General features: G+C 43.5%; 1 protein-coding gene across 3 annotated transcripts in view; it reads left to right on the top strand.

The window, feature by feature from the left end:
• Positions 1 to 3,128: 3,128 nt before the first annotated feature.
• NXPH1 (neurexophilin 1) overlaps positions 3,129 to 26,973 on the top strand; it is a 136,271-nt gene continuing 112,426 nt past the window's right edge. Inside the window, exons 1-2 of one of the 3 annotated variants that reach the window (XM_039713750.1) lie at positions 3,129 to 3,404; positions 4,371 to 4,532. In XM_039713750.1, coding sequence (XP_039569684.1) covers positions 4,479 to 4,532 — 54 coding nt within the window. In that variant the 5' untranslated portion in view covers positions 3,129 to 3,404; positions 4,371 to 4,478. Of the gene's footprint in view, positions 3,658 to 3,709; positions 3,840 to 4,370; positions 4,533 to 26,973 lie in introns of those variants that run through there. The other 2 variants (XM_039713743.1, XM_039713757.1) reach the window with 2 other exon arrangements.

The following is a 26,973-nucleotide window of genomic DNA, read 5'->3' as shown; positions in this document are numbered from 1 at the left end:
CTTACTGAAATATTCTTCATATTGCCAAACACTGATTCATCAGACTTTCTCTTCTTGTTCCTTTGGTTCTTCACATTTTAAATAGATTTCATTGTTCTGTGGCCCACCTTTGCCTTCTTTGCTTTGCTTTGCTTTTTTCACAATCGGTTTATTTCCAAAACAAGAGATGTGGCCTCTATGAATAGGATTCCATGGGATTCAGTTCTATTTACTGTTTCATAAATAATTGTCCATGTTTAGACAGGTTAGCTACATTGTGCAGTAAGTTTAGCACAATCATTTGATATTTATCATTACGGCATTGTATTTTCTGCTAGTGCCTCAAGCAATTAAACCATGTGCTCATCTTCCATTGGAACCTGTAACAGTTATTAATCACTTGCCATTGTCTCTGGATTTTCTGCTTATGACCCTTTCAGTTCTTCAAGCCAGGACGCTATCTTTGCAGAAAGAGGGAAGATATCTAAAGGCTAGAATGTAATTCCAAGCTTTAAAAATAGTCCAATTACATTCTAAAGTCTAACTGGTCTTTTTAAAAGTCCGTTACTAAGCTGAAAACTTCTTTAAAACCTCACTAGCTGATACTGCTTTGATGAGGACTTTATTGTTAAAATTGCAAACAGCATCCAAATGGCTAAAATTAAAATTCACTAATTCACTGTAAAAATCTAATATTCCTCCTAAGCTGCTGCACCAATATTACAGGATCAGATGAAAGTCAAATGACTGTATCCAAAAATCTTAAATGTCAGATTTTTATATGCATTTTATAATTTTATTCCCTTTGAAAAAGTATCACATGTTCACAGGTAGAATACTTTGGAGTTTGCGGGTTTTTTTTATTTAATAATAAAAATGCTTAATCCAGAAACCCAGACTCCTATATACTCCTTACTCCTTCCTTCTGGAATGGCAGTGGAGAGAAGGAGCAATCCAAACAGCATTTCTGAAGGAAATCTCAGTTCTCTTGTAGTTAGAATGTTTGTCCCAGTGGCCTCTGGCTAAGGAGGTCAGCTGAAGGGCAAAGAAAGAAGCCCTCAGTTAAGACAATGAGACCCTGGAATGGTCTGAACCTTCAGTAAACAGATTAATCCATCCTTAAGAACTTCGCCTCAAGAGTCTTCCCAACAATTCAAATAGATGCCACACAGACCAGGCTGTTTACAGGAGACCTTGCTGGATTCACAGGGTGAGGACATTTCAATGGGATGAAGTAAAGATGAGGCATGCTTGTGGTTCCAGTGGAGCCAGGAACTTCTCCACAATACTCCTCTAGACCGGGTATAAGAATCTGGATAAGAAAGACTGGGAGGACCTTCTTCTGTTTGACCAGCCGAAGGAATGATTGTTCTCCTAGGACTACTGCCACTCTAATATGAAGGCAGTGATCAGAACTTGGGTAAACTGAATCAAGTTATACATAGAGTTGAATTGCTCCTTCCTGAAGAAATTATGACTTCTCCAGGAACATGGTCTACTGAAACCTGGTAGACTTTTCTTTTTCTGCTCTGTACTAACCTGGCAATTTCCTATCTCAAATAAGAATAACTGTGCTGTGTTAAACAGCAAGTTATTGCAATGGTCAGCAGTGTGCTCCACACAGTCTATGGCAAGTTTGTTCTATGCAAACAGAGCAGTACCTGTCTAGCCATATCCTCTCTCACTCTGTCTCTCTCTCATCTCTCATCTCTCTAGATCATTTACTAGGTGTGGTTCTAGCCCCAGACTCATGGAGAAGTGAGAGTGGGAGAGATAGGAAGGAGGCAGTTGCAAGGGAAAAGTCGGCTGCAATTTTTTGTTATCCTTTTGAAACAAGAAGTCCCTAGGCAGCTTTAGCCTGCACTGCAACGCAGAGGCTGTCTGGAGGGGCAGGATGACAGTATGATTCCTCGCAGGCTGTTCAACTTCTGTTCAAAGCAGTGACATGAGCATTCTGCATGTCTAGCAGAGTGATGGTGCTGGAAGCATATGGAGGTGTCCATCTTCCAGGTGTTTGGAGCAGAAATGGCTGTGGGGGAGGGCTCTGGTGCAGCTCTTTCAAATAGTACTCATTACCTTCCCCATTCTTTCCCTGCTCCCCTTTTATTATAGTGTTCCAAACTCAGACCCCAAAATTAAAGCAGTATTTTACAGCTTGATACTGAAGCCTCAGATCACAGATATTAGTTACTCCTATGTGCTCTGAGAGAAGGATTTGACAGGACAACTGAAATCTTCCTTTCCTTCCTCATTTCCCTCTCTGTACAGATTACTGGCATGCTTCTTGCTTTGGCTTTGGGAAGTCATAAATCTGAGGTTTGCTATTGAGTTAGGGTATCTGGTAAGGCTGCTCCGTGTTGCTGGTATCCTCCCCTTCACCCTGTCCCAATGTCACACTAGTAATGATACCGTTTAGGGGCTTGAAGAGTGTATGAAAAACATCCACAACATTTTTTTGTAAAATAGAAGCAAAAACAGGTCGGTGAGACCTTTCCATTTGTATGACAGCTGGCAGAATAAGCCACAGCGCCCGACAGGGGTGAGTTTTCCAGCTTCACTCCGAGGGGCTGTCCAGCTACAGGTTCCTGCTAGCGTGGGAGAAGCAACCCTTCCATCCTGGAGCCTGGCTCCCGCAGCCGTCACCCATCTGGGCTCCGCGATCCTGCCACCTGCGTGCCCGGCTGGCAGGACTTCTCCGGAGGAGCAGCTCTGTCGGTGCACGGGACACCGCAGAGGGAGGTGGAAAAACTGAAATGAAAGGGAAGAAAGAGGAAGAAGGTGCTCTGCCATGCTCCTTTACGGCGGACAGCCGGCTCCCGCGGGCAGGCAGAGAGGGAAAGGGCTGTGCCCAGGCAGCAGAGCGGGCAGCAGGGAGGGCAGGGAGGGCAGCGCCCGCTCCCGGGCAGAGGCAGGCAGCAGGGCAGATAGGACAGGCAGCACGGGCTGGGCAGGACACACGGCAGGCAGCAGGGACAGGGCAGGCAGCAGGGACAGGGCAGGACACACGGCAGGCAGCAGCGCGGGCAGGGTGGGCAGGGCGGGCGGCGTAAGGCAGGGAGGGCTCTAATTCATCACCCCGTTCAGCGGAGAGGATGGGACGCCGCTAAACTCCCCTTCCTCCCTCCTCCCTTCCCCCCTCGCCAAGCAAGCCCCCCCTCCTCCCCCCTCCGCTGCTCTTTCTCTTTCCCCAAGCAGTGAGCCTCGGACAGTGCTCGGCTCCAGCGCTTTATTTTAAGATGATCGGCCAAGGTCTTTGCAGATAGATTTTATCTGAAGTTAAATAGCAGGCGCTCGCCGCTCACTCGCCAATAAGTCATTTTTAATAGAGACAAATCGCTCTGGACGCCCCGGAGCGCCGGTGCCGCCGCTCCTGCCCGCGCCCCCCGCCGAAGGCGAGCGGGCAGCCCGGGCAGCTGCCGCCTCCAGTAAGTGTCCTGCTCGGCGGATCCAGAGCGCGGCCGTGTGCGGAGAAGGGGAGGCGAGGGGGGGAGAGCCTGCCAGCCGCCCCGCCGCCCTGACAGTGCCTGCGCTGGATGCACAGCGGCCGCGGGACACCTCGGCGCGGAGCGCGGCGAGGAGATGCGCAGGGGTGGTGGGCTGCGCCGCGGCACTCAGCCCCTCTAGGCTCGCCCATGGAGCGTCCCGCGGAGCCCCGTCCGCCGTCGGATCCCCCACGCCGTACGTATCCCCAGCGCGGCCCCCCCGCGGCGGCGGGGCTGTCCGCGGGCCGCGGGGGCGGAGAAGGGCTGGGGCCGGGATGGGGGTCCTCGCCCGTCGGGGCGCCCCGGGGCGCGGTCCCGGCCCGGGGCAAGGCACGGCGCGCCTTTAGGAGCGGCAGAGGGAGGTGGGCGCTTGCAGGGGTAAGCAGATCCTGCTCGGGCGTCCCGAAGGCAAAGCTCTCTGCCTCGGCTTTAAGCGCCCAGAAGCATCCGGAGCCACGACCCCAGCGCCTGCTGTCGCCTTCTCCCCGCTCCGGCGTCGCTCCGCTCCCTAGCTCGCTGCCGGGGCTCCGCAGCCAACTGGCGGGCGGCTGCCGCCCGGTCCCCGCCGAGGGCACACGGACAGGCAGGGCTGGCAGTGGCACCCCCGGGCCGTCCCAGCCTACACCACGGGGCTCTCCCGCCCAGTGAAGGGACTGAGCGCCGGGGAGCGCTGCCTATGGGCGGTCTGCCGCCACCTCGGACCGTGCGATCACTTTGCTTTGACGATGGATTAACTCGATTTTAATCGTTTTTTGTTTCGCCCACCCCCATTCACACACCCCATCTCCTCCTTCCCTCCCGCCGCCGCCCCCCCGCGCCCCCCCTTTCCCTACACACCTCTCTTCCCCCCTTGTGCTGAGCCTAACCTTGTCTTGTGGTCATGGGATCTATAATTTCGTTTTTGTCTAGGCTGGTGAGAGCTCTGCTTGTTCTGTAAAGTGGATGTCAGGTGGATCTATGTTCTGGAAGGAACAAAGAGGCAGCGAAAGCAGCGCGGGGGAAGTTTGAGCGGCGAGGATGCAGGCTGTGTACTGGTACGCGGTCCTTCTGCTGCAGCCCACTCTCTACCTGGTGAGTGTCCCCGGCCCCTCTCACGGGCCGGGCATGGGGAAGCTCGTCGGGGAGGAGGGCGCCAGCCTGGCGGAGAACGAACAAACTCACGGCAACTACTTGCACCCGCAGCCGGCCCTGCCCCGTCCTCCCGGGACGGGAAATCCCGGCGGGGCGCGAGGAGCGGGGGCGCAGACCTGTAACTTCTCCGCGGGGAAGGGGCGCTCCGATGGGCCAGAGCAGGGTCGGGGGTCTCCTGGGCCGCGTCCCCCGGTGCTGCCTCCCGGAGCGGTGCCTGGGTGCCTGCGTGGGCACCAGCGCACCGCCGCGGGGGCGCCCGGCCGGGCTGCGGGGTGGAGGCAACTTCCTGCCCTCTGCTCCCTCCTGGGGGTGGGAGCCCCTCGGGAGGGAAGCCCGCGGTGTGCCACTACGGGCGGCGCGGCACAGGCAGGCACTCGGCGCCGAGCACAGCTGGTATTTTCCGCGAGAGGTGTCATTGACTTTGGTAGCAAATCTCCTTTAAGATTACCGCGGGAGCACGAGTAAACGTCGGCGTTATCTCCTTTCACACACACACACACACACACACACACACACGCACGCACACACACGCACAATTTATTCCCGCTACGATTGCACACACACACACACACGCACACACACACGCACACTTTATTCCCGCTACGATTACAAGGAACAAAAACCAGGCAGACTGTCCCTTTGCAGCCCGCATCCTCTCTCGCTCGTGATGCGTTAAGCAGGCAAACGCTTGGCGGCAGTTCATCCCCGTGGCTACGGGGGAGGGAAAAGGTCTTTTTCCAGGAGCGTTGCCGAGAGAAGCACACCGGCGCCCGTGCTGGGGGTGGTGGCGGCGACGGCCCGGCTCCGGCTCTCGGGCTCCGGCTGCGGCTGCGGCTCCCGTGCTCCGGGCTCCGGGACTCCCGGACTCCCGGACTCCCGGGCTCCTGGCTCCGTGCTCCGGTCTGTGTCCGCGCCGCCGCTCCCTGCGCCGTGGCGGGGCCGCGCGCGCTCCCCCCGCGCCCCCTCAGCGCCCGGCCCGGCCTGTCCCGGCACAATCCCGGCCCAATCCCGGCCTGTCCCGGCACAATCCCGGCCCATCCCGGCCTATCCCGGCCCACCCCGGCACGTCCCGGCCCTTCCCGTGCCCGCCCGACGTGTCTCCCTCATCGGGGGTCCTGCCCTCGCCGGGCGGTGCCACGTCTGCCGCGGGCGTCTCTCCTCCCGGCGAATTTTATAGCTGGGGTGGGGGTGGAGGGGTGGGGGGAAATGGGGAGAAAAGTGCGTGGCAAATAATCCATCAAAAAGCCGGAGCGAGATCGATACGTCGTGTTAAATTTTAAATGTGTTTGCTGGCAGTTAAACTGCTCTCGACTCATTACAACAACAGTGCTGGATTTATTCTAATGCGCTGCAGTCTGAACAACAAGCGCATTAATTCTCCTTTAATTGTAAACTGGGAGCATTTGAAAACCATTCAGTGTGCAAATTATGCTGATTCAATTACCGTTTAGTTACAGACTTCATTACCTGAATACTTTTTTTTTTTTTTCCCGAGGACTTGGCATTGCAGAGTGAAGGAGACGATTTTCAAGTTTCCCTCGAAACAATGCGAAATATGATACAGAAAAAAAAAAAGGGGAATAAAAGACAAGCTAGGGGGAGGGAATGCGCCCTTCAGCTGGTCTGTGTCTTCTGCCAAAACACTCGGGGAGGATCCAAAGGATTTCCCTAGCACCAGTCTTCTTTCTAACTCGATTCTTCCACGTTTATGCCAATCTCCCCCTATTCTCCGTATTTCAGGAGCGACTCTGAAAGTTTGCATTAGGCCATCACATGATAACAAACTGCTTATTAGCACCGGAGCATGAAGTTTTGATTACAGCTTTAATGCGGCGCCACAAAGCAGCAAGGTGCAGCACTTTGTTGTGCCTATTCATATGTGCACGTCGCTCCGCGTGGACAAAATCAGTTTCAATTAGGAATTAAATTTTCAATGCTCAGACTGTTCGGAAGGGTAAATGAAATGGCAGCACAAACATCTTCCTATCGAGTTTGTTAAAAAAAACCAACAACAACAACCTTTTTGAGAGGGGTTAATAATATAGGTGAGAGGGAAAATAGCCTGTTTTCCCTTCGCCTGAATTAGGAGGTGTTCATGGAGAGTGAACAGCTGCAGTGAGGCTGGACTGCCTTGAAGTCACTCATTTACAGGCACTGTCTGCCTTGTAATTTCTCTTCACTCAACAAACCACTACTCTTTTTCTTTATTTTTAAAATTTTTTTAAAAAAATTTTATTCCCCTTTTCCCCTTTCCCCGTTAAACCTCTTTGCAAGAAATCTTAAGGAAAAAAAATAGTGCTTCTACCTTTCTTCCCCTTTTAATGGAGCCGTATGCTATTCAGCCTTATTGCCTGAAATTTATAGAGATCATAGCAGATTTAAATGAGTAGGAATTTTGCTGGGGTAGAGATGGTTCACCATATTATGTTTATTGAAAAGAACATTAGTTGTGCATTGCGAGGTGCATTTTCTCCTTGTTTTGAGCTGTGCAGTGTATTGAAAATGTTATATTTGATTTGCAGTGGTAGTGCATTTCCTTTGGCCTAAATGGGTAGCTTAGTACTTATTTGACAGAATTAGGAGTTAACCTTTAAAGTCTTGCAGTTGTTTTCTTTCTCTACTTTTAGAAAGCTGCAGAAAGTATTCAGCACCTACCCTAGGTCTCATTTACCACGACAGTCTGCATCACTGCTGTTCTTTCAAAAGCATCTTAGTCTGATTCTAATGGGTGATGTTTCCTTAACTAACAGTGCTGTGCTGAGCTCAAAATCGTCAGTGAGGAAGAACGTAAAGAATAAAGAAAAAAAACCGAAATAACATCCGGAGATCGCAGACTCATAGAATTCAGTTCTGTTTATAAGGACGCTGGAATTTTGCACCATTCCTTTAAGGGAAACCTTCTCGTTGTACCTCCTGCCTAGTTGCCGGTGAACTTCCAGTCCGACACCACAGGACAATAAAAGGCCAGGCTGTTTCTTTTCATTTCTTCCTTATTTTTTCCCCCTGTATGGAAGCAGCAAGCTGTAGAAGTGGCTACACAACGCGCGGGCTGTTAGGAAGGACGGCGAGGATCCTGAGTATTATTTCTCAGAGGGACAGGTCAAGCAGGGCCCCGAAGAGGGAGGCAGATCTTTTCCGTGCCGGCAGCTGCGGAGCCGCTCCGTGCGGCGGGGCCCGGCGGGCTGTGACCGGCAGCTCCCGGCGGCGACGGGCGCTCGGCCCGTCCCGTCCCGTCCCGTCCCGTCCCGTCCCGTCCCGTCCCGTCCCGTCCCGTCCCGTCCCGGCCGCGGGGCTCCGGGCGGCAGAGGGCTCGCACAGGCGGGATTCCACCCCCGTCTCGGTCACAGGCTCCGCTCCCGCCCGCTCTGGGGAGGCACGGAGTGGGTACAAGCACCTCTTTTGCCGGGATCATCCCGGCTCGAGGAGAGCTCGCTCCTACAGCGGAGCAGCGGGCACGGACCTAAAATCAGTCGGAATTTTGCGTGGCATGCTGCTAGGGCAAGGATCCCTCCCCCCCTTCATCCCCCGCCCGGCTTGTCTTCTTCTCCCAGCAAAGTGTTTATTCACCGGTGGGTTTAATTAGGATACGCGCCGGAGCCGGGTAGCAGAGTGCTTCAGCTCTGTGCGGAACTTAAGCAGCAAGAGCAAAGGGAGGGGTGGTTTTGCGCCCCGCGGTGAAGGCTGTTTCGCGGGGGGAGCTTTCCTGCGCGGAGCTTTGCCAGAGGAGTGGAACTGCGAGGCTCACGGGGCACCTTGTTAAACACGGCCATGGCTTTGGCAGAGGGGCTTTGGAAACAGCCTGCTAACCTTCCCCCCGTGCCGGGCTGGGATTTTAAGGTCTGTTTCACACCGTCACTGTAGCTTGGAGGCCTTCTGACAGCCGAGAGGAGCTTCCCTGCAAAATTGTTGTGAATAACAGAGGTTTAAAATTGTCCTCAGCGATGGCACACTTGGTACAGTATTTGCTGAGGGGGTAAACAGGGGGTTAGCGGCTCCAGAGTTTGTGTACATTTAATTTCGCTGCGTGTCGCACTGTTTGCGGTCATTTCACCCCGCTTAATGAAAGCTGTGGTGAACGTGAGGAAATATCACGTGCCAGCGAAGATAAGTTGATTTTTTTTCCTTCTTTCTTTTTAAAGATTGTTGCTGACTGTGTCCTACTTTGTCATGTAAGAAAAAAAAAAGCCCAACAAACAAACCCACACCTCTATAGGCAGAAAACAAAAGAGACAGGAGGCATTGTCCTATCGTAATCACCACCCACAGTATTTTCTCAGAGGCATTTGGTGGTGAATGCATTCGAGTATTGCTTTTTTTCCCCCAAATAAGCGATTTCTTTCAATTTTCGAATTGACGTCGAAGGCAGGGAGGGCGGGGGAGAGCGCCTGGCGAGCAGGGACAGTTGTGGCTTTTTGTGCGGGGGAGTTTACGTAGCCTTGAGAAGCTCCTGCTCCCTCTTTCTAAACGAGTTTGAGAGACGCTGTAGCGATGGTGTAAGGGGAAAAAAATTACCTTTTCGGAAGGTAAGACACGGGAATAACAACGGGACCCCGACTTCGTGTAGGTGAAAAAAACTTATCTGCGCTCTTGATTTTATTTATTTATTTTTTTTTCAAGCGGAGGATAGTGTATTATTTTCCAGGTTTCCTTGCTCCCTAACCACCAGAGACCTGTGCTAGTTTTAGAAGGGGTTTCCCGGCACTGAACTTTCTTTTTCCTGATGCTTAGTACACACTACTTTAATTTAGCATATAGCTGGAGAAAGCAATCTGGAATAGATTTCACCTTCTGGGGAGGTACCTGAATGTAATCCAATATCCCAGCCTTTCTTCGACTAGCCAAATCTTCCAAGTCGGTACGGTACCTAGAGGTATCCATTTTAACCTCTTTAATATTTTCCTGCATCTCTAAACCGCCATTTTAATTAACAAAACACCCATTTCCTAATCGTCTTGGAAAGTGCTGTGAAGCAGGTTAAGAATCCAATTGCTCGGAATAGCCAGCACTTGGAGAAAATGAATGTGTGAGCCGTCCTAGCCTCCCTAGGATTGGCTTCTGGTCTCCCGACTGGATTTGGGTGAAGTTTTAATGTGATTTAGCAGATAGTTTAACACCCAGCTCGCTCTTCTTGTAAGTCAGCATTAAACCACCTCCTGGGTGCTTTGTAAATACAGCTTTAGCATTTTTTTCATGCGGCAGATTGACATGTTGACGATTCTGCTTTAAGGAATGTGACAATAAAGTGGAAAACCAAAGGCTGGCAAGCACTTCATCAAGGATAAAAAGGTTCTGCTGTAAGGATGTCACTCAATTTATTGTGAAAGTCGAATGAATTACGTTTAATGAAAGTGCTCCCCAGATGAATATTACCAGCAATTTCCTGAGTTGGCTCTGTCAGATTGATATGAGGAAATGCCAACCCATATCAAAAAAGATCTCCAATCTCAATTACTATGCAAGCTTTCGAAGAGCTCCTTTTTATTGATATGATATATATTGGCGGGTTCTCAATGCTGTGCAAACTACTCCCTGTTTAACAGGACAGCATATTTCCCAGTTTATTGTTGAACACTACGTTTTTGTGGCTGTTGTATAAACTTCTGCGAGTGCCCTTTTTCGGAAGGGAAACTGCCTCTCATTCCCTTTCCCTTTCTGTGACCCAGAGAGATCAAAGTTGTGTGGCTGGCAGACAGCGGAGGCAACGCTCATTGCAGGAAGTTTGTTCAGCCTGAATGGACAAAGCCGAAGGTCAAGACAAATAGCTCAGCTGAGACAATGGCTTTGGATCCCCTAATTTTCAGTGCATTTCTAGGCAACAGTCCAGATCACGGTAATATTTGCGACTAGCAATCCCAGTATCCCCACCCTTTCCTCCTCATTCCTCTAGGGCTTCTAGGGACAATTTAGAAATTCAGTGAGCCCTCGAAGGGAGAGAAAATCTCTCTTGTCACCTCATCTACATAAGAATTGACTTTTCGAGAGGCTTTTCTGTTCTATTTTAACTACTGTGGCGCCGGTCGTTACTCAAGAATACAGCTTCTTTTCCCATGATCCATCGTGCTGGGCTTGACTATGATTGATTCAGTCAGATTTCTTCTATCGCTTTGCCATACTCTTTCAATTTTTTGGTATCAAAGCAGAGAGACAGTATTGAAGGACAATAGGGAGGCTCTCAAAACTGCAGTAGGACGGGAACATGGTTACTTTCACATGTAGGGCTGCAGTCTTTGCATGAAGCATTAATAAGGAAGGAGAAAGAGCTTGTCCTTAGAGCATATCGTGTTTGTCTGGCTTCCTATTTCCCTTTTGTTGCTGGATCCGAGTCTGAAACTTTCTTCAGAGTATGATTAGTCTAAGTGTTATTTATTTATTTATTTATTTATTTATTTATTTATTTAAAGTGTTTTTCCCCCCTCTGTCGGAGATGCTGGGTGTTTCGAGCCGCGGACGGCGAGTGCAGGCACTGCGGGGAGAGCGGGCAAGCTCTGGCAATGGGGCTGAGCGAGGGCTGGCGCTCAGTGTCCCGCTCGGAGCCGGGCCGGGGCTGGCGCTGTCCCCTCGGCCGGGCCGGCGGCGCCGTGCCCAGTAGTGATTGTGATGCTTTTGCTGGATGTGAACATTCTCCAGTCCCTTTTGATTACACCATATCCCTGTGCATGGTGTCTCACGACTGCATTGTCTGCTGCAGAGATACTGCTTTTATCTTCCAAATGCCACCCTCATTAATGTCAATGTCTCATCGTCCAGCCAGTGACAAATGTCTCAGGGACGTTCATCTGCCTTGCACACTGCATCATCTCTCCCGCTGCTTTGTCTTTTCCTCCCCGAGGAGAGATTTAGTAATATTTTCTTCTTTGCCCTCTGTATCTGCTCAAAAAAGTTTTATCCACTAGCTGGTCTCTGTCCTGTCCATGCACAAGTTAGTTTTGCCAATGTCCTCTCTGTTATCACCTCTCCTGTTAATCCGTTTGATCAATTTGATGACAGGTTGACCAGTGCATGCAAATATGATCTACTTTTTCCAAATCTGAAGGCTCTTGAAGGGGGAGAAATTAGGCCTATCAAATGATTATGATATTAGTGACCTCTTTTCCTCAAATTTCATCTTCTAACCCAGACTTGACACAAAACCTAAAAGAACAAAGAGCCTGGTTGTTTCGTTGTGTGGGTAACCTGGTTATTGTGTGCACAAGAGCACTTGTGAATGCTCTTATTTTGCTGGGCTTTGGAAAACTGATAAATCACATATGTCTATGTTATTTCTTTGCATATTTACTTAAAATTTGGTGATAGCTGTGCAGCAGACTTCTTTTAGAAACAGAGCTGACAGCCAAAATAATAGTAGGAAAGAAGTGATCTAATAACCTTAGTTCTTGGAAAGGCATGTAATTAAATTATAACAGATACTATATATATATATATATATAATATTAATTATTAATATTACAGTAATATATGAGACATTAGAATTCTATTTATTTATTTAGAAAGAAAAGTAGAGAGTCACTTGAATTTAATCAGTACATATCCTCAGCTGAAAATTAAAATGTGCTTACCTGCCTAGCTGGAACATGTTTTGAAATAACAGAAGTAGCATTACCAATGATTAGTGACCAGTGTGTTTTATGATCCTCTTTCCCCTTCCCCTGCCCTATGTCAGCCTTGCATTATGTGTGAGTTAACTTTCAGCTGGCACAATATTTCCTGCACTTGTTTTAGAGGTGCATGTGAGCTACTGGGTAAAAGTAAAAATAGAAACATTCTGGCCATGTATTGAGAGCACTATGGACAAACAAAGGCTCCCCTGCTGCAGATCCTATGCCCTGATCCTGCAGTGTAATACAAGAGAGGATTCCATGTAAATCGATGGTTTGTTTACTTGTGTGAGGAGGACAGATTCTGTTTATGTTGAAGATTAAGTAGACAATTTCTGTTTCCGAGAATTGCTTGTCACTATTCAGATACCACTTCAAATTTAAAGTGTAATTGGCAGCTCTTAAAAAATATTAGCTAATGGAATTTCTGTTATGTGTAGTTCAGACCACCTGTACCATAATATTTATCTGTACAGTCATTTTTATAAGCTATTCTTGATTGAACTTTAGAAAAATAGTCCTTCTGCTAGGCTATTTTGTCAAGAAATGTTGTTGTAGGCCTTCAGGTATATAAAACTGCTTACATAAAATTAATGGACTTATTTTTGTATTTGCATTCACATGCAGAGCATTTGAGGTCTTGCAAAAGAAGAGCTATCTCTTATCTACTTAGAATAGGAATATTGTTAAAACTGTGTCCTCATGCTTATTGCACTGTCAATAACAGTATTGTAAAATATTGGTGTGCTTAAAATCAGAATGTTAGTTTGTAATTTGACTTTAATTTAGAATAATTTCTGCAGTCACTTACTGCAAATACTCATATAGAGATTTTCCTTAATGTTTATGTGGGGAAGGCTTTGCACCTTGAGAAGATTTTGTGAGAAATATTGATAGGTAATACGTGGCCATAATACTGTAGCTCTGTGGAGGACAATTGCTGAGTGAACAGATCTTTAAGAATCAGGAAGATAAGAAAGACTACAGAAATGTGACATAAAAGATGTGCATAATAAATAGTACATGAAAACCTTCACCATTTAAAAAGATGGGCTCCATCCTGCTACCTTCATCTGCAATGGATATTACTTGACAATGTCCACATTTTTATTCCTGCTTGTTTCTTCCTGCTTCCACAAACCATCACATTTGCTTAGCTGGCTTGCTTGTAGCAGGTGGCAGTGTAGTACATGTTGCAAGCAGAGGGAAGTGCATCGATAGCTTCAGTGGAATCACATCTGGGAGTGGTCACTCAGAGTGGGTAAAAAATGATATTATCTGGTCCTTGACAAGACTGTGCTATGCGTGAATCCTCATCACTATCTTCAGCTTCTGTCTGTGCTGGCTCAGTGGGACCTCTTGCTGTTTGTCTCCTTCCTCAGTGAGCAGCTCTGCTCTCTGTGCTAGCACAAGTCATTGCTGTAAGGTACCATCCCACAGGATTACAAATGTATTGGAATGTAGCTTCTATTTGGCTCTTAAATGTGCTGAATATTTGCTAGCTAGAGCAGACTGTGAGTCTTGGAAAAGTTATTGTATGGATTAGCAGATTGTAATTATATGGTTCAGTCTTCCAATGTAACACAACTCAAATGAATATGGAAATGCATGACTAAGTACATTAGAGGAGGTGCTGTTTTTGTTCTCCACAATTTATAAGATATTCTGAAATTGCAGTGTTGTAGCAGACACTTCAGAGTGAAGGCCAATAGCTTGCAACTACATTTTAGAAGCAAAAAACAATCTCAACTGAAGTTAGAACACTTGCTCACATATGCTTCAGTGCTTTACTGAACTAGGAGAAAGCGAATGCAGTATGGTTTTGGCATTTCTTTTTTTTTTTGGGATATAAAACTTCTTCCATGGAGGAAAAGATACACATCCATGTCTTCAAAAATATTACAGAGTAATGTTTTTGCCAAGAATCTCCTGAATTTACCTCTAGACCATATAGAATCTATTACAATATTTTTCTATAACCAAGTAGTACACTTGATACTCTCTTATCCTAAAAAGATTGTCTTTATTATTATTAGATAATAATTAATGATAAAAATCTTACAATTATGAGATAATTATTATTTTTTGAAATAATTGTAATTTTTGAGTCATGATTTGTGACTCATTCTGATTACTGCTCCAGCTTCTGAAGAAATAGTCTACAAAAATACCTTTATCTATGAAATTAAACTAAAGTTAGGATTTTCAAATAGATAGTTCGTGTGTCTTTTTTTTTTCTTGTTGTAAATATGTTTTTGAAGCATTCAGACAGCACCCTTACTACTGTCTAGAACTACAAAGAGACGCAAATGGTAGCATATCTCAGAAAGCCATGTGTGGCCATTTTGCAGAACTACATTTGAGGTCTAAAGTTGAAGTCTAACTGCACTATTGATGTACGTGTTTTGCACACTACTGCAGATTCTTTTTTTTTTTCTTTCAGAAGAAAAATGTACTGGAACAATGACCATGTAAAGCAAAAAATGTAGCGTTATTTATTCTTCCACGAGAAACTTGCATGTTGATTCAAAACCACTCAGGCTCAGAAGAACTTGGCCATTGATTTCTTTGGCTGTAAAATGGGGTCTTTAGCTTGACAAATATTTCCATTTTTTATAAGGTGGTTGGGAAAGATATTTAATTACATTTTAGCTTGATTTTCTTTGTGAGAGCTAGCTATTGATAGCTCACACAGGAAAGAGGTAGTAAGCATTTCTAATGACTGTGAAAGAGCATGTATATATGGGTATGTGGTATTCATAGCCTCTGGTCTGAGCAACTTAGTCTTCTGTGAAGTCAAAAAGAGCTGAGCAGACTCTATACACATATTTCTACCATTGTTTCTGTCATCCTTTTATTCTTTAGTAAATTTACCCAGAAGAATGTCATCCTGTCTTTGGTCTCCCATGAGACCCTTCCTGCAGATCCGACTCCTTTTGTTCTCTGGCAGAATGGACTCTCATGGCTGCAGTACTCCTTCACCTAGAGTAATGACTGCATGGTTTGTCCCTAAACTTTGATGTTTTACTTTATCCAAGCAGCACAGTGTTAGTCATCTACGTCTGGCACAAAACCAAACCTGTGCTGCCAGCTGCTACAGGTGGATGATTTGCTCTAGCTCAACAGGTGGAGCTGTGACTTCGTTAGCCTCTTGATTCAGGCTAAAATTCATCTTCCTGGGCAGGTCCCTGACTCAATTTTGTTCAGGTGTTTTACACTGTCTAAATTTGTACCTACATTTCCATTGCTAGTGGAAAGTTTTTAACCTCTTGACCTATAAAACATCTCAGGCAATGAGAGGCATATATGCATCAAGAACAGTTGTTAGTCTGTGGGAATGTGGTGGTTCTAGGGAGATTCTATGGGAGGTTTTTTATACCTCAGTTTTGTGTAATAATGGAGAAGTTAGATGGAGTTAGAATGATATTTCATTTAGTCCTCTTTGAGCAAAGTCCACCTTGCATTATTGATTTTTGTGATCTGTCTTTTTGTTAGGTTCTCAAAGACTAGAGATGTTTGGAACAATTCTGTCCTCAACATGCTTAGAGGAAATTACTACCAGTGGAGTTACACTAATAACATTTATAAAAACAGCAAACTCATTGCTCGTACATGCTAAAATTCTCATTTCATGGACTACTTACGACTCCTATGGGCCTTTTTTGGCCTTGATTTAACTGGAGCTGATCAATTGATGATCAGAATGGATAAGGATCATTCTGTGTTGGGAAAATATAAGACAACAAGGGACTGGCTTGAAATAAGTTGGGATAATAGTTGAGGATCCATCTATAAAGGTTCTTGCTTCTCCAAAGATTTCAATTTTCTGTATTCTCATGTTTTTTTTATTCATTTTTCAATGTGTCCCTGTGTAAACGTGTTTTGTCTGATGAATGTTTAGAGAAAGGTTGTTTTCTTATGGATTTGTGCATCCCTTGATAAGTCAGTGCTTCAAATATGATACTAGATGTTCACTATTCATGTCAGAAGTGTTCCTGATACTGCACTTACAGTGGCAAAGTCAGTTAGGGGAACAAAGACAATACTAACTGAAGATTTCATGTCACATCATCTCCAGCAAAGAAGTAATCATTGTGATTAGATGAAGCAAAGACCTTCCAAACAAACTCCAGACTAAAATATGCTGGAAACATTCACTGAGTGCTTATGAATAAAATAAGCAGAAATCAAAATGGGAGAAGCTTTTTAATGAACAGAAGTATAGGCTAAATTAATCAAATAAATTGTTTGCTATTAATAATGTGACCAGCTACAGTAAAATTCCAATAAATATGCCCAGTGGGGATGGAAAATCTACACAACTGAAATTACATTGATGAATTTATCCTAGTTTCCAATGCCTTCTGAGTATGTATTTAGGAAACAAAAGCTGTCATAAAGATAACCTGACAGAAAATTGTCTCAACTATTTTTTTTTCAATTGAGATACTTTTCTTTGACAGTGAAAGTAATTTCAAGTTACTTAAGAATGCTAAATGTATCACTGCTTAGGCAGAGAATTCTTAGCAGAAACATCAGCATAAAAGTGACCCCTGTTTTTGCTAGAAGACTCATTGGGAATGGTAGGAAATGCATATTATTACCCCTCATGCCTGAAGAAACAGGAGGTTAGTCTTTAATGGAATACTGTTAGTTCTAAAATATGAATGAGTCACTGTAGTTGCATAGAAATAGTACAATAATGAAAAGGCAATCCCAGCACAAATTCCTTCTTAGAAATCAACATAAAATCTCAAAATCCCCAGAATCTGAATAAAGATTCATCCTGTCCCAATAACGTAGCTTTAATGTCTGTTTTTGCAAGAGTGTCTCTCCATCTTTGAGCCAGGACATCTATTTCATTCTTGACTACTTAGAAAATTGTTTACATCTTGCATTGTTGGTGTCTGAGTCAATGTTATTCAAAAACCTGAAACTCTGAGTTCAGTCAGGCTTGGTTCAATGCTGAGCTTCTCACCTAGGGATTTATTTTCCTCATACAATTTTACTGCAATTGAACACAGAAAAAAGCTTTCTCAAATGTCCAAAAAACTGACTGTACAGAAAGTTACTCTTACATGTAATAGTTTTTTTTTCCTCTTGTATCAAAACTTTTAGCTTTAATTGTTTAACTACTTTATATTACTCCATAATTAATTCACATCAACCATGCACTTAAGCTCTGTCTCATGACAGTCTGGATATATTATTTGGATGTTTTTCAGTGTGTATGTCCTCACTGAAGAGTACCTTTTCCATGACTGGTATAAGTCAGAGCTGACCATCCCAGGCTCAACTATCAGCTGCATTCACACTTTCAAGCATTCTATTAGTCAGTTGTAAGAAACTAACAACATAGAGCAAAGCTTTGCTCCCAAATGAATGACTGCACCCCACATTCAGCTACAACAGAATTAGTGTCAGCTGTGATATACTTCTGAGTTATTTAACTTAAATGCCACCACTTCAGCCTAAAATACCATAACTTCTCTAGTATTGATTCTGTTACTCACATAAGCACATGAAAACAAAAAACCAAAACAAACAAAAGCACCAACGAACAAAAAAAACCCAAACCATGAAAACTCCCAAAAAAGCTCCAAACCAAAAAAGGTAATGCTGACCATCACAAAGCAGTTCTAGCTGGGTATGTAACACCCTAGACTTACAAAATATTTGATAGGGTCACAGGACTTTTCCACTATAATTTTCTCTGTCTCTTGTTCATATTTTTCTCATCAGCTCAGTGTTTGAAGCTTCTGTTAGGGATTTAAGAGATTCAGTTTCTTTACTTCTTCAGGAAATGTGAATCCAAGACTTACAAATAGAGGTAATTGCTTTAACCACTGCCTGGTGGAATAATCTGTGAAATTTTCTTGATTCTTCTTGTTCATTTTATTCTGCTTGGTTTAATACAGTCAGAGACTACTTTAATCTGAAACAGGATCTCATTGTAGGTAGATTCTGAGACATTTGTGTAATTAAGTCTCTCTCTCTCTTGCTCTTTTGCCTTATGTATTTGAGTTCACTCATAATGGAAGCACTTCAGATTTTGAGAGCCCTATATCAGAAAAAAAAGCTTTATTATCTTGTGTAAGAAATTCTTGAACTGGAAAGTTGAAAATATGTTGCTTTGCCAATTCTATTCATTGGACATACTAGTAAAAGCAAAATAAGGTACCTAATTCTAGGAGCATTAATGCTTCAGAAATGTCAGAAAGTGTTTAAGTTAATTCCTTTTCTTTCTCTGGTTGCTTAGTTTGGACAGTTTAGTAGCTTTTATGAATTATGTTTTAGGAAATATTTCCCAACAGAAATATGTGGGCAGAGCTAATTCCACGTTATGAACTTTAACAGGTCCCTTGGACAAGGAGAGTAAGCCTTCCACTGTAGTAATTATAGGCACCTTCTGGATCAAGCCTGAAGGATCTTCCAAGGTTGCTAACAGTAAGCATAAGCAGTCCTGAATTTTATCTGCTTGCTGAACCTCCATTATCTTCACAGCTCATAGGAGTCCAGTTCTCATCTTACATTTTAAGAAACCGTGTCCGTCTGTCATAACACAGTAACTAATTAGTAACTAATTGCTTCTAGAAACCTGTTTATGTGCCCAAGATCCTGAAAGTTTTATTTTTTTTTCCTGAAGAGCAGTACCCATGGTTACCTATGGATGCATATTGTTAGCTTGCATCAAGTTACTAATTTGCAGATCACTATCCTCACTCCCCATAGATTATTTTGAAGCTTATAATTTCCTTTGTTTGATGATTTGTTTCTATCATCCATGCATAAAAACTTGTAACAAATTACTGGATTGCAAGCTTTCTGTATCTGCTTTTTCATTCTCAGTGCACCTGCAGGAGCTGTGAGGAAAGGATAGGAGACTTTGGCCCCAGCATCTTATTTTGTTGGTCTAGGATATATAGAGCAAGGATTGAAGGGGTGTCCTTGCTTGGTGCAACTAGCTCTATGGGCTGAAGAAAGCAAACTCTGTTTTCCAGAGCTGATACCTGTAGAGGTCATTCGTGAAACAGCCCTGAATGTTAAAACACCTAAAGAATACTAATGATTTTTAGGTGTAGAAACTGAGATGATACTGGTAAGTAGTCAAGGCTTGATATTGAAAACACTCAAAAAACTAGCCTGTCTTTGAATGGGCATTCTAGAAATCATAAAAATGATATGCCTGACAAAAAGACCATGCCCTAACACATTTTAAAGGTTTTTCCTTCTCCAGAAATACAGCATTATTACATCTCAAAAAAATTTTATTTTGTTTTTAATTTTTATTTTATTTTATTTTTTTTTTTCAGAGCCAGGGATATTTTCCTGTAATCTTGTACTCTAAACCATTTTGTGTTAATCTTTCCACAAAGACTATATAAATACTCAGGTAGATACCTTGCAGGGAAAAATTTTGCTCCAAGTAATTTGAGTTCAGCAAACTTATAAGCAACTGAAAAAAAGTGTCATATTCCATGAAGTTTCAGAAAGCCTTAATCACAGCCATTGCTACCAGAACCATCTATAGTTTATAAACATATGTATCCTCCTAGGTGCTCTGTGTGACAGTACTTTGCAGTATGGTGTTATTCTGTGAATAACTGTTGCCCTTTTTTTAATATTGTACTTTGGAGTAGCTTCATGGTTGAACAGAATGGTTAGAAGAATGCACTAGTGGGTAATGTTATAATTTCTTTGTAACACTACCCACTCTATGGTGCTTACAAACAATAATTTTAGTAATAACTTTTTCATCATGAGGTTCTTAGAAAGTGCAGAGGGAATACTGTGGTGTAATGGATAGATTTTGAAACATACATTTTGGAAAAAATTGAAAGTGACAGGCACATTTGGTATACATACAAAAAAATGCTGTTCTTTAAGTGTTTTAACACGCAGATTGTATCCAATTATACATAGCTTTAATTATTTCCTAAATACTCTGTTCTAAAAGTATAGACATTATAGTGCTGTTCGCCCTAGAGGATGTGATATATTTCATTTTGAATAAGGCTTTTTCAAGCTGTCATCTCTTTATGAGTAGACCTTTTTATCTGTACAGATGAAACTAGCTTGTTATAGTAGCTCAAACATAATTAATGATCTGTTTGTGCAGAACAGTTAAGGGACAAAGAAGCAGTCTCTCATTATTTCTTATTTCTCCATCTTAAAATTAGGAGATTTTTTGACTGGCAAGCAAAAATAGATCACCAGTACTACAAGGTTCGGGTGAAATGTACTGGTAGCAGGATTAAGAAAGTCTTGCTTCATTTCAGACTATATGTGCCCTTGGGGGATCTAAGTTATGCCTTGTGACAAAAAATTTAATGTTTCATTTTGTAGTGGTACATCTTTCACCTTTATGTGGGTTTAAAAATGTAAATAAAATTGCTTTCTGTCAATGGGCTATGTGAAGGTTGCAGGCATATTCACCACAAGAATTCAAAGTGCCATTTGACCCATCATTGGTTCAGTAGATAACAATGCATTCCATTCCCTTCCAGTAATCTAATCTGTAAGCACTTTGTAGCCCAACATTTTATGCCTAGCTGCTAAAAAGTAAGAAATAAACCTTTAAGGACTTCATTGCAGATTTATTTACTGAATGTCTGTGTATCAAATGAGAAGATTTTAGAATGCTGGGACATCTTGTATCGCAGTCTTGTAACAAGACTGAATATTATAAAAGATAGTAGGAATGACTAGCAAAGGAGTTCAAGGGCTCTCTGATATATTTACTTTAAACTTTTATGTGCTTATCTCACACAATTCTCTCAGATCATCTTTGTGGCAGGCTTGGCATAAACTGCATTCTTCTAAAATTGAAAACAAATAGAAGCTACTGTGCATGCTGTTTAGAGGTGGGGATGGATAAAAACAGAGTTTTAATTAAATAGAATTTTTCCAATTTTGACAGAGCAAGGTCTAGGGTAAGTGTGAAGTTTGTTTGCCACAATGCAGACTGCCCAAGTGCCCACAGACTTCTCTCTGGATATCTGGAACATTTCTTGGCCAGAGCTTCAGCCAGTATTAAGTCCGGATGACTCCCCTGATCTGGCCATATGTGATTATGCATACCTTCTGTTGTTGCTTCCTCTCTTGGCTAGCAGACAGTTCTGAAAGTGTGTAAACTGTTAAGCTTTGAAACAGAAACAAACCCTCACATTCTTAATGCTGGTATGAGACTTTCTTACATGCAGTTTATTCTGCATTTTCTCAGTAGAAACAGTAGATTTTCTTTCTCCAGAATGTGAACAATATATTTTTCTTAAATATTTATGTGCTGCATTATTTAGAGTTTCATTAGAAACACCTGATATCAGCCATAGGCAGGATCAGGACACTAGATTAAGTGATTTGGCCATAAGTTTGTTTCTGTATCCTGTGGAACACACTGAATACACTACCATGAGATTATCTCAACAGATTTGAGAGGAACCGGTAAAAACTAACCCCTGTTAGACTCTACAAACCCTTTACAGCAACAGAATTTGATGGAACACACTTCCCAGGCTCCCCCTAGATATCCGTGGATCTCAAAAAAGATATGACTTGAAGAATTAAGCAAAGATACTGTGGATTAAATTTTTATAAATATATTCTTATTTTCTGTGGTGGGATTTCATATAGGTTCTTTAGTTAGGAACAGAAGGAGTTGTCCCATTGGCTGGTGCTGGGGAACTAAGTAGAAGTAGAAGAAGATGAAGTAGATGTTTGTAAAAAGTTATTGTATAGAACCTACTTGGGGCTCTTATAACTGCATAGCCAGATGCAGACAATTTAGGTGCTTGGCTAGGCTGTCTTTGGAGCTACAGGAGCAGGAAGTATCCCTAGTCCTGAACATATGCAGCTCAGTTAGGAAATCAAAGTATTTGAGCAAAGAAAGAGCACCCTCCTCTTAGGTGAACTGTTAGTATGGGTGGATATCTGTGCACAAACCCAATTGTCTTCATCTTGGAAATGACTCACATACTGGCAAAGAAAATCTCTGTGTTTGACCATACAGATACATTGTTGAATTCTATCCTGAGCCTCAGCATAAATGAACAAGATGAATATTATGACTGAGGCACAGGAGTATAGATTTATCTTCCAGAAATTGCCTTGTTCTCCTGTTGCCTACTTAACCTTTGCTTGCAAAGGTATTTCTAGGCTAAATTTCTAGGCTGAAGGGATATGAGGTCAGTGTTTATTTGTATTATTCACAGCAAAACTCAGCTTGAAGTGAAAGCAAGCCTGGGAGCCTAAAGGAAATGGTTCTTTAGTTTATTGACCAAGAGGGAATGTTTTTCAGAATGGATGTGTTTAAAAGAAGTCTCCTGTTGAGCTCAATGAGATCTAAGAATATGTGCTGACTATAACCAAAATTACTACATGTTTTGGAGAAGTAAAGCTTGAGGGTTTTATGTTGATTTATTTTTCCTTTTACCTTTTTATGCCATCTTTTTTGAGGAAAAGTACTAGCAGGAGAGAGCCCTAGGGATTATAAAATGTACTCTCAATATTTTATAAAAAGCAGCAAATATGTGAAGAAAAGTGTAATATTTGCCTATAGTATTTGCTAGGTGTAGTCTGATCTAAAGCCCATCAATGAAATAACTGGACATTTTCCCGCACTACTTCTAGACAGGTTTAACAGATTTTTCCACAAAAAAAGATTTCAGAGCTTTTTAAAATGTCCCAAACCCCTACAAACAAAGATTTCAACTCTTCCCACCACCCCCCTCCCCCCAAAAAGAAAAACAACTTAAAAAATCCCCAAAAAACAAACCAAGGGACCTCACAACAAAGCTAAATCAGAAGTGCAGAGGAGTGGAAAGTGCTGCCTATCTTGGGCTGGTTTTAGATGCTCATGTCCAAACAGCTGCATCACTTGTCTGGCTGACTAACCATGAGGACAGTGGTGGGGAAGTTGGAGGTGCAGAGCACTTGCCTGCAAGTCACACTAACCACACAGACTCCCAGCAAATGCAGTATTACTCCCAGCAGTAATGCTGGATGCTCAGTCGGACATCACACTGCAGCTACAGTGCCTCTGCGGGAGGCAATTGTCCTATTTGTCATAAACAAGGGCATTCATATATAACCAGCAACAATTCACCAGTTCAGAACAATTAATGGTATGATAACTCAACATATTTAATCTTTAATTGAAGTTGCAGACCTTATGAAATAATAAAACTGGGAGGCAGAAATAGTATAAAAAGTATTGATCTGTCAGTAATTGATTAAAAAAAATCAAAAAACCACCCCATGAATCCTGCTCTCATTATGCCATCTCAGATTGATGTTTTGGGATATTATGTGCTTTTGCAACTAACTCATCTGTAATAAAAGGATGTGAACAGAGAAATATGACTCTGAAAAGGATTTAAAATCACCAAACAAATCCAATACCTCAGAAATCTATTCATAGTTCATTGTCAATGAGAGAGGCCTTGCAGAAGAATGGTAAACAATCTCTTTTCTTAGTATTAGCAGAACTGTGCAACAAGCTTTAGAAGCCAAAATGTTTTGCTGTGTTTGACCTAAGGTGAATAGCTGTGCTGAGCTCTTTGCAAGTTTTTACACATTACTTATGTGCTTTCTGTATTATTTTGAAGATAATAGCAAATAAACCAAAGGATATTTGCACTTGTCCATTGTATTGTTGCAAATATATCCAGGCAGAGTTTTAGTGTTAGTAAATTTTTCACTATTGAAAAGGGAAATGAAAGGGGAATTACTTGATGTCACTTTTTTTTCTGATATGGAAACTCTGTTAGTGCCAGTCAAGTGAAAAAACAAAACATATTCTAAACTCCGAATATGTAACACAGGTTGCAGTGAGACTCTTCACGTAGATAAATATTTGCTTCCATCCTCTGCTGAGTAGAGGCATATCACAGAATCACAGAATAGGCTGAGTTGGAAGGGATCCACAAGGATCATCGAGTCCAACTCCTGCCCTGCACAGGACCATCCCCAAGAGTCACACCAAGTGCCCAAGAGCATGGTGTGGATGCTTCTTGAACTCTGTCAGGCTTCCTGCTGTGACCAGTTCCTTGGGGGTTCCAGTGCCCAACCATCCTCTGGGTGAAAACCCTTTTTTTAATATCTAACCTAAACATCTCCTGGCACAACTTCAGGCTATTCCCTCACTAGTCCTGTCATTGGTTGCCACAGAGAAGAATTTAGTGCCTGCCCCTCCTCTTCCCCTCATGAGGAAGTTGTAACTGCAGTGAGGTCTCCCCTCAGTCTCCTTTTCCAGGCTGAACAGACCCAGTGACCTCTGCCACTCCTCATATGGTTTTTCCTCAAGGCCTTTTACCATTATTGTCTCACTCTTTAGGACACTGTCCAACAGTTCAATCTCCTTTTTTATATTGCGGCGCCCCAAATTGCCATGAGCATTTGAGCTGAGGCTGCCCCAGCTCAGAGCAGAGCGGCACAATCCCCTCCCTTGCCCAGTTGTCAATGCTGTGCCTGATGCCCCCAGGACACGGGTGGCCCTCCTGGCTGCCAGGGCACTGCTGGATAGTGTTCAACTTGCCACTGACCAGGATCCTCAGGTCCCTTTCTGTGGCACTGCTCTCCAGCCTCTCATTCTCCAGTCTGTCCTTATATCCAGGGCTGCTCCATCCCAGTCCATCCTGACACTTTCTCTGTTAAAATTTCATTCAGTTGGTGATTGCCCTGTTCTGTAATTTGTTGAGGCCTCTCTGCAGGGCCTCCCTGCTTTTGAGGCATCGACACCTCCTCTACATTTGTGTTGTCTTTGTGTCCCTTCCGGGCCTGTGCCCGAGTCATTTATAAAGATGTTGAAGAGCACAGGGCAGAGGATGAAGCCCTGTGTAACCCCACTACCATTACACATTGGTGAAAGTAAGAGGCCTATCTAACTTGCTTTTTGGTCAGAGCTTTGTTTAACTATTAATTTTCTCAGGTCCATATTGCAAAATAACCCAGCTCAGTTCTGGAAAAAGAGGATTGCTCACTACTTGGAAGGAGATAATGAGAAGTGACCTTGGTTACAGCACTCAGAGTCGCATCTGAGATTCTCCCATCTGGTGCAGCTAGAGCTTACTTTATCCCCACTGCTGTACAACAACTGGGGTTCTTGGTTGGGACAGAAAACGAGTCTTTCTGCTTTACATGATTTTGCTGGTGATAGTAGCCCAAATGTTGAGAAAAATGTAGCTCAGTTTTGCCTATCAGTTCTTGGAAACGTTGACATCTGACATTTACAGTGGTGACCAGTGCAAGATGCATAAGCATGAATGGCATTACTTTGACTTCCCACCGTTACAACACAGGCTGTGGCTGCTTCAGCTTGGTCGTGCCTCTTCCCACCTCACATGTCAACCAGTGGAACAATTTCTAGCTTTATTTAAGCAGGTACCAGAGCTATCCACTGCCAGTCAGTGCCCATGCTGAAGCAAAATTCAGCCAGGAGTTCAGCTGCACCCTCTTGCTGTGAAGCCTGCCCAGCTCCCTCCACATGGTTCCTCTGATCCTTTCCAAGGGTTTGCAGGAATGCATAGACAAAGTGGTTTGATTTGGTACAGCAGGAGATGTGTAGGGATTGAATCCATTTCATGTCTGCATATTTGTACAAAGTCCCATGTTATTCTGTTCGCTTTAGCATAAATACTCATTCAGAAGACAAAATGAGAGTGACATCTGGAAAAATACATTACATACTTGGTCCAGGAGTAAAGCTTTCCTGTATTACTAAGAAAGTTCTGTGTGATGATGGCTGTTACACTTCTGCTTCTGTGCTTATCCCAGTCTCAGTTGCTGCTTCACATTCTTTGAATCAGTGTCCTGGGTTATGGCCATTCCTCTGCCATTTGAAGGGATTAAAAAATCAAGATCATAATTTGTGAAAGATTACTGGGTATGCACATATTTGGTTTGGCCTTGCTTCTGTCTTGTTTCAGGTTCTGCTCTCTCACCCTTTCTCCTCCTTGCTCTTCCTGGAGAACCCTCTGTTACTATCTATGCAGCCATATGTAGGTGCTTTGTGACACCTTAGATTTATCTTCTCTTTCACTGATGTATGAGGGAGGAGAGACCCTTACCACAACTTAAGACATCCAAGAGAATCCTATCAAATCAAGTGGTTGTTCTCCTGGGCACAGGCGTGTGAGAAACGGAGTGTGTGTCTGTTAAGGTGTCTCAAGCACAGGGTGAATCTTGAAGTGGCTCAAATGTTGAGTGCTGGAAGCACATGGTGGGTGAATGCAAAGGCTGGTAAGGAAGGCTGTATATCTTAAAGAATGTGTTTTCATGTGCTGCTTTTTTTATCAAGGATTTTCTTAGAAAGTGGACTGCCTTGTATTTTTTTAATCCAGGTTACTATGCAGGATTGCTTGGACAGGTGGTAACAAATTTTGATTCAGAGATCTGCCAAGGAGGACAGAGCATAGGTTCCTGTGAGTAAAGATCAATATTTCTTTGGATCAACATATAAAGAGGACATACATGAACACATATTGATAGATATAAATATATGTATGTGTATGTGACTATTAACCTAGGCTGCTTCCATGGAAGTCCACCGTAGCAGAGGATTCTTAGCATTGCTTGTCTTTGATGGAACTTTCAGTTTAGGGCTTTGACAGCTGAGGTGCTGCTCCTCATCCAACTCAAATGTTTCAAAACATTTCATGGTGTGCTGAAGACATGGTCCTATGTGAAAAGGGATGTACTTGTCTTCCAGATGAACCAAGAACACAGAAAAGCACTCAGGGTGCTGTTCCTTGAAGCAGGGATGTCAGAACTCATTCTTTGTAAAGTGA

This window comes from Passer montanus, unplaced genomic scaffold, assembly GCF_014805655.1.
Source record: "Passer montanus isolate IOZ18808 unplaced genomic scaffold, ASM1480565v1 scaffold10, whole genome shotgun sequence".
NCBI classification, from domain to species: domain Eukaryota; kingdom Metazoa; phylum Chordata; class Aves; order Passeriformes; family Passeridae; genus Passer; species Passer montanus.
Note: the sequence above shows the minus strand (reverse complement) of the source record. Positions and strands in the feature narration are given on the sequence as shown.